General features: G+C 44.0%; 2 protein-coding genes and 1 long non-coding RNA gene across 8 annotated transcripts in view; 2 read left to right on the top strand and 1 right to left on the bottom strand.

Annotated features, from left to right (window-relative positions):
* Nucleotides 1-123: 123 nt before the first annotated feature.
* PSMA4 (proteasome 20S subunit alpha 4) lies at nucleotides 124-5,614 on the top strand. Of its 3 annotated transcripts, none has more exons than XM_083850854.1 (9): nucleotides 124-172; nucleotides 521-569; nucleotides 665-707; nucleotides 1,513-1,675; nucleotides 3,005-3,082; nucleotides 3,286-3,374; nucleotides 4,245-4,375; nucleotides 4,605-4,728; nucleotides 5,210-5,614. In XM_083850854.1, the coding sequence occupies exons 2-9, from the start codon at nucleotides 567-569 to the stop codon at nucleotides 5,362-5,364; spliced, it is 786 nt and encodes a 261-aa protein (XP_083706980.1). In that variant the 5' UTR covers nucleotides 124-172; nucleotides 521-566; the 3' UTR covers nucleotides 5,365-5,614. The 3 variants fall into 3 exon arrangements, with proteins under 3 accessions (XP_083706980.1, XP_083706982.1, XP_083706981.1); XM_083850856.1 differs by having other exon boundaries at nucleotides 166-252; XM_083850855.1 differs by lacking the exons at nucleotides 124-172; nucleotides 521-569 and having other exon boundaries at nucleotides 701-837.
* A 2,435-nt stretch (nucleotides 5,615-8,049) lies between these two features.
* LOC310905129 lies at nucleotides 8,050-11,484 on the bottom strand. Its single transcript, XR_014588795.1, has 2 exons — nucleotides 11,345-11,484; nucleotides 8,050-10,887 (listed from the first exon to the last, which is right to left on the bottom strand). It is a non-coding gene; the product is annotated as an uncharacterized lncRNA (long non-coding RNA).
* A 233-nt stretch (nucleotides 11,485-11,717) lies between these two features.
* Nucleotides 11,718-19,003, top strand: part of CHRNA5 (cholinergic receptor nicotinic alpha 5 subunit) — a 15,784-nt gene continuing 8,498 nt past the window's right edge. Inside the window, exons 1-2 of one of the 4 annotated variants that reach the window (XM_083850846.1) lie at nucleotides 13,694-13,764; nucleotides 13,858-13,969. In XM_083850846.1, coding sequence (XP_083706972.1) covers nucleotides 13,924-13,969 — 46 coding nt within the window. In that variant the 5' untranslated portion in view covers nucleotides 13,694-13,764; nucleotides 13,858-13,923. Of the gene's footprint in view, nucleotides 11,968-13,693; nucleotides 13,970-17,395; nucleotides 17,607-19,003 lie in introns of those variants that run through there. The other 3 variants (XM_083850847.1, XM_083850848.1, XM_083850845.1) reach the window with 3 other exon arrangements.

Below are 19,003 nucleotides of genomic sequence, written 5' to 3'. Positions count from 1 at the left end.
GGCCGCTGGCGGAGCCGCGAGCTGACGGCGGGGGCCGTGCTGGGGGCGGGGGCCGTGAGGCGGTGCGCGGGCGGCCGTTACGGCCCCTCGGGGCGGGCACGCGCGAGCCCCGCCCTCGGGCGGGCGGCGGCACCGCGCATGCGCGGCGGCCATTTCCGACGCAGCGGTGAAGGTGCGGGAGCGGCCGTCGTGCCCGGGCCTTCCCCGCCGGCAGGGCCCCGCCACCCCCCGGGCCCGCCCGGTCGGCCCGCAGTGAGTGCGGGGGGCGCCGTGACGGGGCGGCCCTGCGGGGCGGGCCCTGCGCCGCGCGGGGAGACCGCGGGGCCTTCGTCCTCCGGCGGGGCGGCGGCGATGACTCCGCACTGCGGGCGGGAGGGGAGGGCAGGGCGCGGCGGGCCGGGAAAGGGACCGGGACCGGGGCCGGGATCGGGATCGGGATCGGGGCTGGGACAGGGGCTGGGCCGGGTGCCGCTGTCCCGCCTCGGGGTGACGCTCCCGCGCCTTGCCGTTTGCCTTGCAGGCCCGCTCGCCGCCCGCCCGCCCGCCCGCAGCGCCGCGCCGGCACCATGGTGAGTGGCGGCCCGGCGGGCCCCGCGCGGCGCCGCGTCCCCTCGGCGCGGCCTGGCCAAGCGGGTGGGTGACGGGCTGTTGTTGCTTTTTGCAGTCTCGAAGATACGACTCCCGAACTACCATATTCTCTCCAGAAGGTACTCTTTAACCCCGCGTTTTCCAATAAGCTCTAAATGTTTTAACCCGCTTTTCAGAACCAAGCATCACACAGATAAGCGTCGCTTCCCCAAAGGCCGGTCGCTGCTCGCAGCGCGTTTCCGCCCACACGTGAGTTGCAGAAATCGTATTTACCTGCCCGGAGTAGTGCCCGATTCTGTACGGACTCCAGAGGTCAAAAGTGGAGGCTTTAAATTCTTTTCTGTTCTAATTCAAGCAGTAATGTGCGTACATTTCCACCAAATTCCACTGTTGCATTTTTTAAATGATTCAAATAAATCTTTACTGTTCATCTTTTGTTTGAGCGTGGATGGGTTTTGTTACAGCTTTGCCCCCTAGCCCCTAGAACATGCATAGCATCCTGCTGGTGTGATCATATCTCCCTATTATTCTTGTACGTGCTGAAGCAAGCACTTGCAAACCATTTTTTTCCATGTATTGTAGAAGTGATTGATATGAAATCTAGTATAATTTTTTTTTCAGTTAAAACTCATTTTGTCTTGTTCTACTGTTTCAGAGTTCTTTATTTTTTTCTGCTTAGTAAATTTTTTTTTCCACACTGACTCTGCCCAAGATTGCCTTATCAGATTTGTGGATTTCTCTTTTCTGACTCCTTCCTGTATTTTAAAAAAATTAATCTGCTAGTGACTGGTGATAGACTGAAGAACTAATCCTAAATTGCACACCAAGCATCTGTCATAGTCTTGCAAATTTAAGTCACCTTTTTGCATATTTGGTCTCATTTAGTGCTACTTTATGGCTGTTATAATTTAAATTGTTTCCTAGGTCGATTGTATCAGGTCGAGTATGCGATGGAAGCAATCGGACATGCGGGTACTTGCTTGGGGATTCTAGCAAACGATGGCGTTCTGCTAGCTGCAGAGAGACGCAACATTCACAAGCTTCTTGATGAAGTTTTTTTTTCAGAGAAAATATACAAACTTAATGAGTAAGTTGAAATGATGACCAGATGTTCACTGATGTTACCGCTAACTATTCAGACATTTTAGCATTGAGCCTGGATTTATTTGAAATGTTTGTATTTGTTTTGTTCAGTGCTACAGGTGCGTATGACTACTTTGTTGTTATTGCCTTCAGCGATTGTTCTAAAGAAGCATCGTGTTTTTATCTCTAAAGAGAATTTTCCAGGTGGAATAGCCTGTTTCTTGTTACTTACCCATACACCATAATGTTGTTACATCACTCTTAAACTGGGAGTTCTTAGGTTACAAAATACCAAGGGGTGGATGGGTAATAGATAATCCACAAATGACTGTGCTGCGTCAGCTCAGCATCCTCTTTTAAGTCTTTTTTCCCCTTGTGTTATTCAAAGATAGTAAGACAAATCAGGTAAAACACGCCTTAGCTTTCTTTGCCGCAGCTGTAGCAGAGATGATGTATGTCACTATCGTGACCTTTTAGCTCTATAAAAGTTAAACCTGTCGTGGAGCTTCAGCCTTATTGTAAGGTGCATATGAAACACAAACAGGTTTTCATCTGTCGTTTCCCATTCTGAATTATTTTGAAAGCAGATGGAACTGTAGGAAGTACTGGATTTCTGAGGAGGTGGTATAGTAAGTGCAGTGGAGTGGTTGCCTAGGCCGGCTCTTCCATCTTCTGAAAAGTTCTTAATTTTGTTAAGAAGAATGTGGATTATTGTCTGGTAGTGAAAATTCTACAGCAGTATCAGATTTGGCAAAAAAAATTAAGACAATTAAGAATTAGATAAAAGGTGTTCGATTAAGAAACAGTCAAGGATGCAAACTATATGTTGCTGAAAAATGAAGATTAATTTTCAGCTAAAGCAGTTAATGATGATTTTTGTAATCATCAATATCTCTAATTCACGTTTATATGAATGCAATGTGTGATTGGTCAATCTCGCTGAAGGCTGTCAGAGAAGCTGTATGGCTCCTTTAGTATTTTGGCATGCTGTCTGTGTCAGGTGGTGCCCAGAATAGATACTTTCATGTAGCTAGTGGCTCTTGTGAAAATCCTCAGGATCTTGTCAACATCGTTGATCATCTTTGGCATAGTCCTCAGAACCGTATGAGTAGCTGACCTGCTTGCTTTCTGCTGTCCACCTCTGCTCCTGCCAAAACAGTTATACTTTCAACGTACTCTAAATGCAGGAGCTCAGCAATCTGTCGCATGTGGCAGCTGTGTAGTTTTGATCAGAGAAGCCCAACAGCAGGTAATCTGCTTGAACTACTACGTGAAGACGGGTATTTCTTGGAGACTGATAGGAATCCAGTTCATTCGTGTGCTTCTCTTGCAGGGATATGGCTTGCAGTGTTGCAGGAATAACTTCCGATGCCAACGTTCTGACAAATGAACTGAGACTGATTGCCCAGAGGTAGGTTTGCCGATAGTTTTTACTTGCCTGCGATGCCAGGTTCAGTTCTGTCTATGTATTAAAGCAAAATGAACACGCACTCAGATTGTTTGAAATAGAACAGCTAGATCGGAGAGGCTTTAACTTAGGAGCTTGCTCTTTTGTTAAATGTACCAGGATACTGTCAACAAAATTTTTGAGAACTCTTTTGTCTTTGATACTAGGTATTTGTTACAGTATCAGGAGCCCATTCCTTGTGAGCAGCTGGTAACCGCGCTGTGTGATATCAAGCAGGCCTATACCCAGTTTGGAGGTAAGGAGGTGTGAGGAACCATAGTGCTTTTAAATGTCTAAAGAAAGATTCTGTTATGTAATTTGAAGCAACTGAGTCTTTGGACAGTTCTGCTGAATTCTTCTGTAACAAGTTAAAGTGAGAAGAACTGTAGCCAAATTTAGGAGGGGAACAGGCAGTCATAATTAGTAACAAACTTGATTTGCTATTGAAGATGCTGCTTTTTAGTCACTGAGAAACTGATGGCTGAGGTTCAGGCCCAGTGCTTTGAGTGCTCTTGAGTTTAGTGAACGCCTTCCAAAAGACCAACAGAAAATTGTTCGCTGTGTAGCCTTTTAAAAGTTTTGGTCTCTCCATTGTAATGAATAGCAAATATGGTTTTTTTCTGCTACATGTAGCAGGGTATTAATATTGTAAAACTTTAATAAAAAAAAGTATTTTGGTATATTGAGGAACATGTTAGAAAATGGCACTGTAAGGAGTGTTCCTTAGAATGTGAACTGACTGTTCTGGTGTGTTATTTATATGAAGTGTGGAAGAATGACCTTTAATGTATTTGCCTTTTGACTCTTATAAGTTAAATGCTTTAAAAACTAAGCTACGTACTTTAAATGCTGAATTTTGAGTTAAAGTTCAGAGATGATAAATTCCAATTTGTGGAGATAGAGATGAGCTGCTTATTGGGGTTAAATGAAATAAACCTCTGCTATCCCCTCCCCCCCTTCACTTAGGAAGAAATAATGCTGTAGTGCTTATCTCAAGTAACAGAAGTGCAGAACAGTCTGTTAAATCCTAGTTCACAGGAAAGGGTTTGAAAAAGGAAATCAAAGAAAATAATTGTGACCAATCTTGTTACTAAATTTAGGTTGCTAATGGCCTTCTTTCCAACAGGAAAACGTCCTTTTGGTGTTTCATTGCTGTACATTGGCTGGGATAAGCATTATGGATTTCAGCTGTATCAAAGTGATCCTAGTGGAAATTATGGAGGATGGAAAGCCACATGCATTGGGAATAATAGTGCTGTAAGTTCTGTGTTTGAAGTTCTGTGTTTTTCCCCTCCCCAAAAGTAATGAAAAAGTAATGAAAACAAAAGCACATAAATTACATTGTACTAATGAATTGTTGATTATGAGTACAGAGCAGAAATGGATAACTGTACAAATACAATTATTTATGTTTTGATATTATCTGGCAAAAAACCTTTTGGTTGATTGCCCAGTGATACCACTTTAATTTCTGTGGAATTTATAGGCAGCTGTGTCAATGCTAAAACAAGACTACAAAGAAGGGGAAATGACCTTAAAGACTGCGCTTGCGTTAGCCATTAAGGTTCTAAACAAGACCATGGATGTTAGCAAACTCTCTGCAGAGAAAGGTAAGCAGTTCTCCAATATGGGATAACACTCTTTCCTTTAAAAAAAAAAAAAAAAGTTGTGAATTCCTATATTCCACATACGGCTTACTGGATTTTTATTGCTCACGTAAAAAATCTTTGACAATGTAGCAGCAATCCTTGTTAACTTTGCTGAGAGACCTACCTATGACCTGGTTGAGGATGATCCACTGTGGTCAGCTCCAGGGGCTAGACCACAGTTTAGGGACTGTAACTAGGCCACATGGATGCAGTAGCAGAAGTGGCTACGTGTCTGGTGGAAGAATCACTGGAGAGGTATTGGGTGTGCTGCTGCGGAAGAGGACTGCTGCCATCTGGCTCGGCATCCAGGCTTTGTTGATTAGGGGGAGGCAGGACAAGAACCTCCTGCTTCGCTGCCAGTTGTAACAAATCTTAACCCGTCTAATGATTGCTCTTTCAAAAGGACAAAATGTAATGCCGCTGTCTGTTCCATATGTTTCAGTTGAAATTGCAACACTGACCAGAGAGAACGGAAAGACAGTAATAAGGGTTCTGAAGCAGAAGGAGGTGGAGCAGTTGATAAAACAACATGAGGAGGAGGAAGCAAAAGCTGAACGTGAAAAGAAGGAAAAAGAACAAAAAGAGAAAGATAAATAGAATATGAAATCAAATATCCTGTAGATAATACAGGACCTGCTTCAGTAAAAGATAATCTGGATTTCTGTTTTGTAGCAGCCTACAAATACGCCATGTGGGACCCAGAATTACTTTTGCTGAACCAGGTCCTTAATCATCATTCAGATAATTAGTTTTCCGCTCCTTATATTGACCAATAATTGCTTTAATTCTTGAACACTCTTTCTTTCATCTTCTATTTTTTATTATGGAATAAAATTTAAGAAGAATAGTGATGAGTGTCTTTATTTCCTCAGTAATGCCTGGTTATGCACAATCTTGAGGGAGTTAATCGCTTTAAACCATTAAAGGTATATGCTAGTTGGTAAAGAACAAATATGGTGTTAGAATTGTTAGACTTTTGTGTGTGTGCGTGTGGGGGGGTCTTTTAAAGTAGTGAAAGGGGCTCCTAAGTTTGGAAAATCATTCGTGATCACTTCACAAATACTGAAATAAAGTGTGCTGGCATGCCAAGTTTTAATTTTGGCCTATTTTGTTCTATAACAGGCTGTGTCAAACTGATGGTCTTGCAAGCAGTAGTATTTTAAACATGCCCTGTAGCAAATGTGTTCAGTTTAGCATAACCTTTCATGAGTGCATGTGTTTTCTACAAAATTAATCATATAACACTAGTTATAGTCACACAAACTAGAAAGACACTTTACAAAGGCCACGGGAAAATGATAAGCTAACTTGTCTAAATACAAATAGTTAAATAATTGTGTGCAATTTTTAGGCCACGTTGACTATTTTACATTTTATCCTGAAAAGAAATATACATGTTTTATATTTAGCTTAGTGTTGCTGATACTTCCCCAAAGAATTCAGTTCCCTTCTGTCTGACAACAGTCTAGAAAACTAACCAGTTAACCACTTGAGAAATCATAATATATGTACATGAATTAAAAATCAGAATAACTTTTGTTGAGATTATTATTTTGCATTCAGAATAGGGACAAAGATTTCTGCTAGTTCTGAAAATGATTGGGAATTTATAGAGGAAATGTAAACAAGTTAGTGAAAATTGTTTTACATCCTTTCAGTTGTAAAAAGCAAGATGAAAAGCCCACTCAATTGACCCGTTCTTAACTGAGAGGCCTTACCTGCTGTTCTTCAAACTGCGCTACTGCTGATTCAGCCTCTGTGACTGACCCGGATTGATTGTGGGTGTGTGCATGCGCGTGTGATATCCGATGTTCACAGGATTTAATATGACCATTTAAAGAAAGTGAGTGAATCCATACCTTATTTTTAACCTATCCCAGACGTTTTCACTGATAAAATGTACATTGTCAACAGGGCCAGAAATTACCCTTAGTCTCAACAAACCCATTTTTGAGCTCATTGCTGTAAGGCTTGGTGTTGAGTACAGAGGAGGGAATCTGGCTTGAGGTGTCTGTGCTACAGCTTGCATAGATGTACCGCGCTCACTTCAGCAACCTCTGTATGGGCAGCGGTGTGGAGTGATGTGGGTTCTAAGCAGGCTGCAGCACTGTTGTTAATTTTGCAAGTCTCAGTGCAGGACAATTGCTTTAGTCTTTTATACTCAGTACTTTGTTAGTTTTCAAATTTTATAGCTAATAAAGGTTAGACTTTTTTTTGTACCTTGTGCAATATTAGATCTTTGCTTCCATATCATAACATAGGAATGATATGTAACAAGTTCTGAATAGTTGCAGACACCATCCATTGAGAAAGGTTTAATCTCCACTATACATGGAGATTACAATCTCCTTTATAGGACTGTATAAATACCTCAAGCTCAATTTTTATGTAGAAAATTTAGTGCCCAATCTTCTTGTGCTTTGATGCCATAAATGCAATATTTCAGCATCTTTTGCAGATTTCTAAATCACTGGGGATGGCTGTTATACAAGAGCTCAGAATATGCCCTAAAAGTAGCAATGCTGAAAGGGACCTTTTTCCACCTTGTCAAAGATCACTTGAAACAGAACGTGATAGACTCCAGCAATGCTTTCTGTCTTCTAGGAATCCATTAGAGCATTTAAGTCACGGTTCACCAATGTATATAAATCATGCAAGGTAATCTCACTGGTGTACTACAAGTATTACTAGATAGTTTAGGTTATAAATGTATTAAAATATTTTTTCTTAAGTTATACTATTTCTAACGAAAAGGGGAAAACAAATACATGTAGGTCTTTGTTTAAAGAACTGCCAATAGTATTTCTTTGCCAAACACTATACCATTTCCCGGTAAAGGGGAACTTTTTAGATACTGTATTAATCAAACATTGGAATGATTTAAATTTTCTCATCTCTACTCTGTTACGTGTAAGGAAACATGATAAGTTGTGTAGTTACATTGCATTTTAAAAGGTCTACATATTGAAAGGTTTTGTTTACTAAAAGTATTCGCAAATATTTAACAAGTGTAATCTTTGAACAGTAATAACCATTTTAATTTTAAAAAGCTCCATCTCTACTGAGTGCTATTATTAGCTGATTGTGAGATGAGTCTCTACTGCCTTGGAATATGCAAGTAACTACAATATTTATAATAAGCTGTACGCTAGCTAACACCCATATCCAAAATATTCAGTAGCATTCTGCTAAACCTCATGTCTGATTCTTGTCTGCATTTGAACCTAGGACAGTAAGCAGATGCTGGAGATCTTCTGTTGAATTGAATCTTCCTGGGACATTCTGACACCTACTGCAAATTTCTTACCTGTTTTTCCTAGAAATAGAGCAGCCTTTGACTGCTCAGGCCTACTGTGTTGATTCTGGCTTTGTGTGTTAAAAAAAAAAAAAAATCACCACTATCTGTGCCTTCTCTGGGAGTGGTTTGGGGATAAGCCGTAAGAACAGAAAAATGATTCTGGCGATACATTTCTTTGCTAATCAAAATGATCTTCCTGTTCTTTGTATTTATTTATTTATTGGGTGTATGTAGTGTTTATGTAGAGTTTACAGTGTATTACATAAGTATTTCAAATATTTAGCTATTGCTGTGGATTAAATGTTATTTTAACACCAGAACTTCACGTGGTGCTGTGGAAGGTGACAAATTTTTCAAATTAGGTAAAAGTATTTACTTGAAATTGTTTGCATAATATGATGTTAGTAAACTTAAGACTGGATAGTTTATATCTCACTTGAGTGCATGATAGAACTTGCTAGGACAGGTACTCACACATAGGTTGTCCTAATAAATTGTAATGTGTTTTGTTACTCTTAAGTAGTTTAACGGATAATGAAACTACTGCTTCTCTAGTAATACCTGTGCTGTCTCTTGCATTTGTCAGTGTTTAGAAAAAAAAAGTTAGCTTGTTTTCTAGATTAATGTATTCTGTTCAAATAAAGTCAATTCAACTTCTACGACTGCTTCTTATGAGTGATTTACTGTATTGTGCACTGAAAGATAGAAGATTCCTTTAGATACACATCCCTATTCATCTGAATGTTTTTCTTGGCGTAGTTAAAAAAAACCCACACACATTAAGATGCTAAAGAACGTGTTAAATTTGACTGCTTCTTCTATTTTGTAATGGATTCTCAAGGTCATTATTCTTTCAGTTCATAATCTTAAAACTAGGGATAATACTTCTCTGCTGTGTGGTGAGAAAGAATATGCTAATTATTACAAAGCATTTAAATGTAATGCTTTTAGAGGCCACAGAGCTGTATGTGATATGTGATGCATGGATTATACATAGCTATGTATACACAAGACATCTAAGTCCAAGGAGTTAATACACTCGGGTACAGCAGAAAAGAGAGAAGTGTTGTAGTTTCAGACTAGATGAGGTTCTAGGACTTCTTTATATGTCTTTCATGTCCTTTAAAGAAAATTTTCCATTACAGTTTTTCTGTAGTAAAAGTTCTTATTTTAAAGTTTTAAATGCAGTTATTTCTATTACAATAGGAAGAACTGCTAAAATAACTTCTCTGAAAGAACTGACGAGTACCCTTTGCTGGCTATATAGCTCTTGGCTTTCATCTGGAGAAAATTCAGCTTCATAGAAAATTTTTGAAATATTTCTGATTTCACAAAGAAAACTGAACAGCTTGCTATTTTTATCTGTGATTAATTCAGCATTCGGCTTTCCAGTTAAAGTACTCTTTGGTGCACAGTAAAAGCTGCCATCAGCCAATTTACTGGAGATTCACAGAACATGCTTCTGCGGGGACCTTCAGACGTCAGCTCCCACTGAGAAGGACCCTTTGAAAGATACCAGACATTACTCATGTAATTGTTTTGCTTTTCACTTAACACGATGCTCTCAGTATTAACATTTTGCTCCAAGTTCAAAGCAGAAGGAAAAAATTGGTTTCTTATTTATTACTACTCTTTTTCTATAACAGTAATAATGACATAATTAACATATGCCAGATGATGTTATATAAAATATTTAGCAAAACATTGGGCATGTAACCTAGACAGTTTAATCCTTTTTTATCTTAGAGCATCTGTTTTTTCTAGTTAGGACGCAGCTGCAAACAAATTCACGGTTATGTAATAAAACCAGTGTGCTATGTCCTGCATGTTTGAGTGGCAGCTATCTTTAGCACTGATAACTAAACGTCATGGCTCTGAAATGCATTTACTGCAATGCACAAATGCTGTTAATAGAAATAGGGATTTTACGTGATAACCTTACGGTAGGAACAGCAGGTGCAGTGCAGTGGTGGACCAGTTGCCATCCAATACTACAGATTTCCAATTTCTGTAGAAACAATGCCGAGTAATTTTGGAGTACTTGGAAAACATCAAAACTCCAGTGTAACACAAGAGAATAGAATGCTTGTGGCTTATTTTTCTTCTTTTCATTGCCTTTTTTATTTTTTTTTTGTGCCACACTTTGGGCTAGAATATGTTTTTATTTATTGTAAAATCTTGGGTCAGCCACTGCATGCACACTGAGCATTTCAAAATAAGAGTCACACGCTGCATCCTTTAACACACGTTTTGATTGTGGAGGGCATGCAATATATAAATGGATTCTCGATATACGGCATGACCGTATTCACTGCAGAGCCTTCCAATCAATACAACATGCCACCAGAAGTGTGCTGGAAGAAACTGCTGCGTAAGCACCCGTTTTTCAGATGGCTTGTACCGCCTGCATTGTGCCTTGCACTGACACGCATAGCCTAAATATGGCTGCAGGACAATGAGACAATACAGAAAAAGATGACTTTAAAAATTAGGTGTGATTGAAATGCTGAAGTACTCCATTTTGGTTGATGAACAGATTCATAGTGTACAAAAATAGATAACTATTCTTCTATAAAATGAATACTTGATACAGAGAATTTTGATAATTGACAATGTGCTTAATGAAATTACTTCTTAGGATAATGTTCATTCTAGGAAGTCTAAAGTTGTAATAAATAATCCGAGTTGAACAAGGTCCATGTTTTCTGAGCAGTCTGCTCTCTAGCACTTCATGTAGCAGATGATGAGCACCGGGTACAGCCATTAGCCCATCTCTCCAAATCTTTTCTCTGTGTAAATGTAAAAATCTTCACGAACAGTGCCTTAAAAACAAAAAATGTATCGCTTAAAGCCAGCTGCTTCCATTTTCTGTGGAAATGTGTAGACTGTACATTAACATCAGGATGATTTAGGAAAGATCACTCATATTTCACAGCTGGTGCTTTTAAAGGTGTCCTTCCTAACAGCTTTTATTTACCTGACATTGAAAAAAAGTTTGTGTTTGGAGCATCCATTATTTGTCGGATATCCATAACACACATGAAGAGGGGAATACCCTAGGTCTTTTTAGCTTGCATCAGGTTATCTGTTGCTGATGACGACTGCTAAAACATTCCGATTTAGAAGCTTAGAAGAAGCTTCTAAGGTTTTTTGTATGGAACGGAGGTTAAAAAGTCGTTTGCTCAGGAATCTCTTTTCCCCTGAAATTCGGCCAAAAGCACCCCTCCCAGACGCCCACGTTACCAGAGTCGAGCTCTGCGCTGCCCCGGGTCGCTTTACCTTGGTTATTCACCGCTCGCAGCGCAGCTGCCGCTGCGGGACAGACGCAGCGATCGCGGCTCAGCCCCCAGCCCGGCGGGAGCCCCGCTGTGACCGCGGCAGCGGCCGGGAGGTGCCCGAGGTTCCCTCAGGGGCACCCGCCAACCCCCGCCGGCCGCGCACCGGCTCCCTCACGGGACACTTCTCCTCCCGGCAGCCCGGGGGGCTCCGAGCCCGCGTCTCCCGAGCCTGGGGCCACCTCGAGGCCGGGCCGCTGGGGGAAGGGGCCCAGGAGGGAGCCCGCTGGGGGTTCGTCCCGCCGCTCCCCTCACGGAGGTCAGACGGGGAGGGGAGGGGGTAGGAGGGGAAGGCGCTGCTGCCCCCACCGGCCCCACCGGCCCCGCGCCCGCCCCTCGCGCCCTCTCACGGCTCCCCGGCGGGGCGGGGCCAGCGGCGCCCGTTGGGAGCGGAGCCGAGCCCCGTGCCCGCCGCGGGGCGCTGAGGCGGCGGGGGCCGTGTCCGAGCCATGGCCGAGCCGGGCACCCGGCTGCGCTGCGGCCGCCCCCTGCTCCTCCTCGCCTGCCTCTTCGTGCCCGTCCTCGGCAAGCCCGAAGCCGGCCCCGCCGCCCGTGCCCCCTACGCCGGTAAGGCGCCCCGCGGGGTGAGGGCGGGAGGGCGCGGCGCGGAGCGGGCAGCCCTCTCGAAGCCCGGGCAGCCGCTGCGCGGGAGCGGCTCGCCGGGACGGGCGCTGAGGGGACCGGGGCGGGCTCTGAGGGGGTCCGAGGGCCCGGCGGGGGCCGCTCGGGTGTGGCGGGGCTGAGGCCGAGCGCGGCCGGGCGCGGGGCGGCCCTTGAGGAGCGCTAAGGAGCCGTGCCCGGCGGAGGGGACGGAGTGCCCGGCGAGCTGGGCTGCACGCCGCGAGCAGCGCTGCCGGGGCTCCGAAGCGGCTCTGCCTCGGAGTCCCGCTCCTTTCACCCCTCACAAAGCCGCGATCCCAGGTCCGTGGTGCCTGCGCTCTGCGTTGGCAGCCGGCGGGAGGGCAAACTTCACAAAGCCCGTTCCGGTCACTGCAGCGGGTCCCGGCGCCCCAGCGGGCGGTGACCCTGCACGTCTGTAACGCGGGTCCTCGCGGTCCGCCACGCGTCAGCCCGAGGGTCTCGGGGTCGGGCCGGGCCCTGACACCTGGAGCGGGTGTGGGGAGGAACCGGGCGTGAGGGGCACGGGGCCGGCGGGGCGAAGCCGACGCTCCTGCGAGGAATTACGGATAAATAACCGCTTCTGAACGCTCTGTGTGATGTTTGGGCACGTTGCTGAGGCTCTCGGAAAAAAATCCTGAAGTCACAACTGCAGTATTCAGAAGCAGAAAGGAAATTAACGAAAAATAAAATTGACTCTTCTGAATGTTAGCACAAAGTTTAAGAATGGCCATAAGTGTGGCTTAAGGACAGTGAATTGTTTTGGCATCTTGTTTTTAGTTCAGCATACAAAACTGCAATCTGTTACTGCTAAATATGGTTTAAAAGACAAGTCCTGGTCTCGGTATTTACAAAAGCAGTGCTTTTCATCGTGGTGAAAGATCTTGTGAAGTGGTATTACTATGGGGCATTATGTAGCACATACGGCAGTGTATGTAAGTACCTGCAACCAGGTTAGGCCAAATTTGGCCTTTTGGCGTAAGCCAGTAGTTGTAACTTTGAGACCGCACCGTACATAGTAAGGATAAAGCTGTCTTTTCACAGCGTTTGATCTAAAATAAAATGAGATTTGCTGTTAAGCTTAGAAAACATTACTGCTGCCTATTATTAAGATATGGGCCAAGCAGAAATAATAACCTCAAAAAGTACAGTTGACATACAGGTAAAATTATTTTAGACTGCTGTTTTGCGTGTGGTACAGCAATCATTCTAATGAGCAGAAGTGAATTATGGATGTGACTTTGTTCTGATGATACTTTAAAAGCAAATGAAAATAAATTTGATGTTTCCTTTAGTTAATAGTCTAGTGATGGACTAACCTTTTATCCTGGATCATTCTGATTTGACAAGATGAAGCATGAGCTGATTTAATATACAGCCAAAATGTAAGTTCTGTTCCTTGCTGTGTATCTTAAACGAGGAGGCGAGATTTAAATGCACGGATTGAGCCAGGAGTTAACCACCACCCAGAGCACTGCTGTGCTGTGTGCGGGGCTGTGGTGGTGTCTCCTTGGGAGCTCGTTCACCCCAACGTGCGCCGCTCGGCTTGGCACAACCGATCCTTCTCCTGACCAACGGGGAGCTGCAGGCCTTCCTCCTTGGAAGAGGCTCTTGGGTTGTTATTTATTTATTTATTTTTATTTTTACCCTTAATGTATTTTTTCTTTCTTTGGAGATTCTTAGGAAGAAAAATGCAAACACTGATTTGTGGAGAAACTTGATTTGTGAGAGGAATAGGAAAAGGAGGTACTTGGGTACTTTCCCACTTTCCACAATGGTTAAACCTGGTTTTTATTTGATATGTTCTGAAATCTCCCGCTCTGCCTCTGTTTTTATCAGAGTTTCTGAATATCTGTGAGCTGTGGTTCGTATGTTCCAGTGTGTCCAAGACTGGAATCAAGCTGTATGAGCAAACTGCTATTGTGGGCGGAAGATAATGCCAGTGTGCAAGGTTTGTAGCACCCAGGGCTGTGCTGGCAACTTGTCAAAAGCCCAAGGCCTGTGTCCTATTTGCATAAAGATTTACATCCATTGATAAATTGTTTACCTAGGTTTGCTTCCATGATACATGCCCACTAAATTAAATCTGTATGAATAAATGGCTTGACCTTTAAAATTCTATGTACTCGCTCTTCCTTTTACTCCCTGTGCAATCCACACTTTCTGTGTAAATGTTTTCTGCTGCTTGCACTCAGCATTCCTCGGTGCTGCCTTTGTGGTTCATCCTCAGTCCTCGCTGGCAGGTCAACAGTCGGGTGAGAACGATGCACATCTCCTGTGGTGAGCTGAGGGCTAAAAGTGGCTTAAGAGAGGTGACAGACTCCTGCATTTCTTAAATCCAACAAAAAAGGGCCCAGTGGCTTCTGAGATACCAGAACGTCTGCCCTGAGGCTCTGCCCACGCTTCTAGGCAGCCTGTTCATAGGCCTGCCCTCGCTGATGGGCAGGGAGGAGGATCAGAGTTCTCTCCCCTGAAAATGGAGCAGAGTGTGGGTGCCAGTGGACTCACAAGGAAGCGCCCCGGACCTGGAGGTGGTGCTTCATCAGGAGACTGCCGCTGGCCCTGGCTTTGCTGGAGCGCACAGGAAGGTGTTTGGCACATCCATGTACTTACCATACAACGTGGGTACTCGGAAGGGGGCAGTTTGTGCTCCAAACAGTGCATCTAAAAAACGCCACACAGGGAAGGGGCACTCTGCAGCTGATCGTGTGTTTCCTGATTAACTGCAAACTGTGTGGCCATACAGTATGCTGATCTGTTATTTATAGAACTTGCACATGCATTCGTTAATGTGAGCAGTAATTATCCCTTGATGCTAAGCTGGTAGGGGATAGCCTAGTTGTACTTTTCAACTACCAAGTGGAAAACTTTCATTAAAATTGAATGTAAGAAATGTCTTTCCTGCTTTCTGTCTGCAGGTCGTGTACCTCTGTTCCTAGTGGCTAGGGCCAAGCAACATCACAGCTCAAAATCCTTGGGAGTTTCATGCCTGCAGTAAGTCACTGGGTGTTGCTGCTGGTTGGCAGGTTATTGCTGTGCTAGGTACGAGAGAAAGTAGAAATCCTCCCAGGAACTTGATAATCCTGAAATAAATGGAAAATTTTAAAAATTTTTAAAAATTTTAAAATTAGCTACTGTGGTAGCTAGCGCTGTAAGGGATGTAGTAACACACAGTGACAGAAACAAAGGGCTGTCGCTCAGGGACTGTTAACCTTTGAGGTATCCAGACAGTGTCTGAAAAGAAGAAAGCAGAACAATTTTGCACAAAGAGCCACCAAGAAGCAATGGTTAAGAAAGGCTGCCTTTCCTGTGCTGGTGGGGTTTGGTTTGGCTTTGGTGTGTTTTCTGTGCTTGTGGTGGCGTTTGGCTTTATTTCTTAGCCAGGGAAGAAAAAAAGGCCCATAGGAAGTACAGAAGACAGGGACTGCCTCTTCGGGCTCTTGCTCGGTAAACTGGGCAGAATTGGTGGTAATCCTGCTTTGACTTAGGGGCATTCTGGTAACATTTTTTTTTGTGCTTTCTTGATGCTTGCTCCTAACTGGGTACTTGAACTGTCAGCAGCTGACAGCAATCCGGTCACTAAGGCATAGAAGGAGAAGTAGGGAAAAATACTGAGGGCCATACAGAAACTGGCTCAATCATTTAAAAGGGGGGGAGGGGAAATCAATGAAAAGATTAACTTATTAAATTGAGCATAAAACGTTTTCACATCTCTTCTGATCAATGAAGTGGTGGCAGGAGGTTCTTGAAAATGCAAAGAAAGCTTTAGACAGAAAGAGATCTGTGTAGTTACTATTGAAAATCATCTTGTTCTGCTTTTTCCTGTCTGCTGCATTATAAACGTGGCTTGCAGTTAAAGTCATCACCAGCTACCCAAACGTTGTGATGTGACCAGGGCTGTAAACTTAGAGGAAAAACACCAATGCTGAATGTAGAAAAAATTGGAGTTTATAGGAAAGATGGAAATATATTTTAATTTCTCTCCAAATGACCACTGAACAGTTTTAGAATAAGGTGTAAACTGTTGCTGTTGCACTTGTAGCCTTCAAGGTGCTTCGTTATAAATCATGTAAAACGTACTAAAAAGAATAGAGTATCATCTTAAAAATGCAAGTGTACTGAAAGCATATGTACTGTGCATATGCATTCAGCATTCTGGTTTGTGGGCAAACTAGTTGTATTGTAGTTCGTAGTAGTTAGATTTGTGGAGAGCCGCCTATACATTATGCTAATGGGCCATTAAAGAGTCTAGCGTTAACCAGAAAGTAAGAATATTTGGCCACAACTATTGTCCTTAGTAGTGTTATTTTCATTGTAGTGATATTTGGTTATATATCTGCATTAAGAATATGTATTTATTTTAAATCTGCACCTTAACATTAGGTTCCTAAAAAGTGACCCTTACTACCCATCTCCCCTGGACCGTGAATCTCTTCTCCAAGCACACCAGGTGGTGATCCAAGGACAACCCGAGGTTGCTACCACTCAGTCCTATCAATTAGGAAATGCTTTGACTTAAGTCATTTATTCCTGGAATTCCCACGTGTTCTTTTTCTAAGGAAGCATACACATTTTGTCACTACTTTTATTACTGCTTGCAATTTCTACTGAGCTTTTCGGCAAACAGGATGCTTCAACTACAAACTATGTCAAAGTTGGTGGCTTTTTGTTTTAAATCATGAGTGTGCTTTGCAGAGAGAGACTTTTGGCCAACATCTAGCGTTTCCTTCTATGACTGAGGGCTCTTTCTGTGCTCGGCGTGGAATCACTCTGGAAAAGATTGAGTGGGGAAGAGTTTCAGGTGTAAATAAAAGTAGACATTGCCACTGGGTTTGTCATGGAACAGGGTGGCTACTACCTTGGATTTAGGATGCAGAACTTACCTGATGTCAGCCAAAGTAAAGCCATGTAAGCACAGGGGTGCTCAGAATGGCCCTTCAAAGGCTGCAAAACCTTCCTGGAGTGTGGGGCAGTGCGCTGGTGGCGGAGCTGGGGGCTTCCATCTCCTCCCTGTCTGGTTTAGGGCGGGACTCACGCTGCGGATCGTCTGCTTGCTAATCACGCTACTCATAGGTTTTATCCTCTTTTTGCTCGCCTCCGACCGGTGTAGCCAGCCTGCTGTCCTAAGCCATTAACTGTATTTCACCTTTCATTCCTCCTGTACTTGTTTTCTGTTTAGCACCAGTTCTTCAGAATCTTCTTCTTGGTGCTAACACCAGTAACAACCTTTAACAGTTACACACCTTATAATCCTAAAAGCATACAGACACACAGAAAGGAGAAATTGAACACCTGCAATTTGTGTGATGGGTGAGCTGTGTGGTCCTAGGAAATAAAACATCCAAAAGTGGGGGGTTATTTATTTTATTTTTGCCAGCTCATTATGCTTTTACCAGCCTGCATCTCCAGCCTGCCTGCCATCTCTCCTGGATGGAAGCTCCTCTTAGCGGCCAGAGTGCCCCGGCGTATCAGGAAGCACAGCAGCTAACCAGAAGTCTGGGAGGAGCGTGGATATTGCTGTGAAAGAAAGAAGTCCGAGAAAACTAGTTGGATGATATTGTTAGTAAATGTGGTCATCTTATTAATTGGTGAGTATACTGTAGGTCTGAGTGAAAAAATGTTTGAAAAACCTTTTTTTAAGCCGGGAAAAGTGTTAAGAGAGCATGTCCTTGTTTAGCACAGCATAAGAGAAGCTGCCCCTGGACAGCGTGTACCCTGGAGGTGCTGTGCTGGTGTACCGGAGGTCGTCTTACAGGAACATGGAAACTGTGAGAGTGCAGCTCTGCCTCTGCATTGCTTCAAGGTCAATTATCAGAGAGAGAATACCCAGCTGTGTCGTCGCTGCAGATTGTTCAAAAATGCAGTACAGTGTCCTAACTGTAAAAGGGAAATGTAATTAATGCTAATACAAAAATCAGGTATTTATGAAACATTAGGCTGAAATATATACGAAACTATCCATAATTCAGGAAATAGGGATATAGAAATAAAGAAATTAAGTTGTATCCTCAGGAAGCATTCTTTCAGGTGTCTGCAAAAAGCAGGACCTGGCAAATCCATGTAGTTACAAATAAGAAGTTGTCCTTGGCTAATGAGGGTACTTGGGGCTTATAAGGTATCAGTGAAAATAAGTACACCTTAACCCAATAGCTGCGATGGGTTGCATGCATGCAATGCCGTGTTGCTGCATCCTTTTGGGCAGCAATCCTTATGTCCGAAGCATTTCCGTGTGTCCAGCAGAGGAGCAGCCAGGGTATGGGGCGAGCTCACCGTTTGCTTCCTGCCTCTACACGTCCCCGTGGCGGCAGGGGCAGGCGACTGTGCAGCATGTGCAGGTAACGGGCAGGCGGCCGTACAACACACGGGTACCAGGGGCAGGCGGCGGCTGTACATCACACGAGTAACGGGCAGGCGGCTGTACAACACACAGCTAACAGGGGCAGGCAGCTCTGCAGCACACGCAGCTAACAGGGGCAGGCGGCTGTACAGCGCGCACAGGTAACAAACAGCTCATTGACCAGCAGCGTGGTGTTTGCCAGTGAGTGAACTACTGCGTAAACAGAGGGGTATTTTGAAACAGGAGGGTGGGCTGTATGAAAACCGAAGTGCTGATTTGGCATGCAACAAGAGCTGTTCGGCTGCACCTTAGCGTACGGTGGGATTTACAGGGAAAAGGGGTCCTGCTGCTCTTGCTTTGCTGATCCTTTGCTGAAGGCACAATTCTATTTTTGTCCTGACTGTAAAGTTTCAGGCACAAACCAGTTAGGGCTCATAATGCTGTTTCTCCTGGGCTGTCCCAGAGCTGCAGTGCAGGAGGTAGGGAGCCCTCACAGGGCTGGGCTAGCAGCACAGTGCTTTGATGGATGGCAGGAAAGGAAAAGCTTTGGTGCCCTAGGTGTCTAGGCCCAGCTAAATTGGTGCCCTAATAGGGCTAGCCAGTCAAATGCAAGCCCTCGAACTGTTGATCAAGTTGTGAGATGGATCC

The sequence above is a fragment of the Anser anser genome, assembly GCF_964211835.1.
Source record: "Anser anser genome assembly, chromosome: 10".
In the NCBI taxonomy this organism is placed as follows: Eukaryota; Metazoa; Chordata; class Aves; order Anseriformes; family Anatidae; genus Anser; species Anser anser.
The sequence above is the reverse complement of the archived record's forward strand: the minus strand, read 5'-3'. Positions and strand labels throughout refer to the sequence as shown.

Bases quoted from the DNA above. Each gene is read 5' to 3' on its own strand.
- PSMA4 (XM_083850854.1), top strand. The intron at 1,676-3,004 runs GTAAGTTGAAAT...CTTCTCTTGCAG, and splicing joins AAAATATACAAACTTAATGA to GGATATGGCTTGCAGTGTTG. The intron at 4,376-4,604 runs GTAAGTTCTGTG...TGGAATTTATAG, and splicing joins GCATTGGGAATAATAGTGCT to GCAGCTGTGTCAATGCTAAA.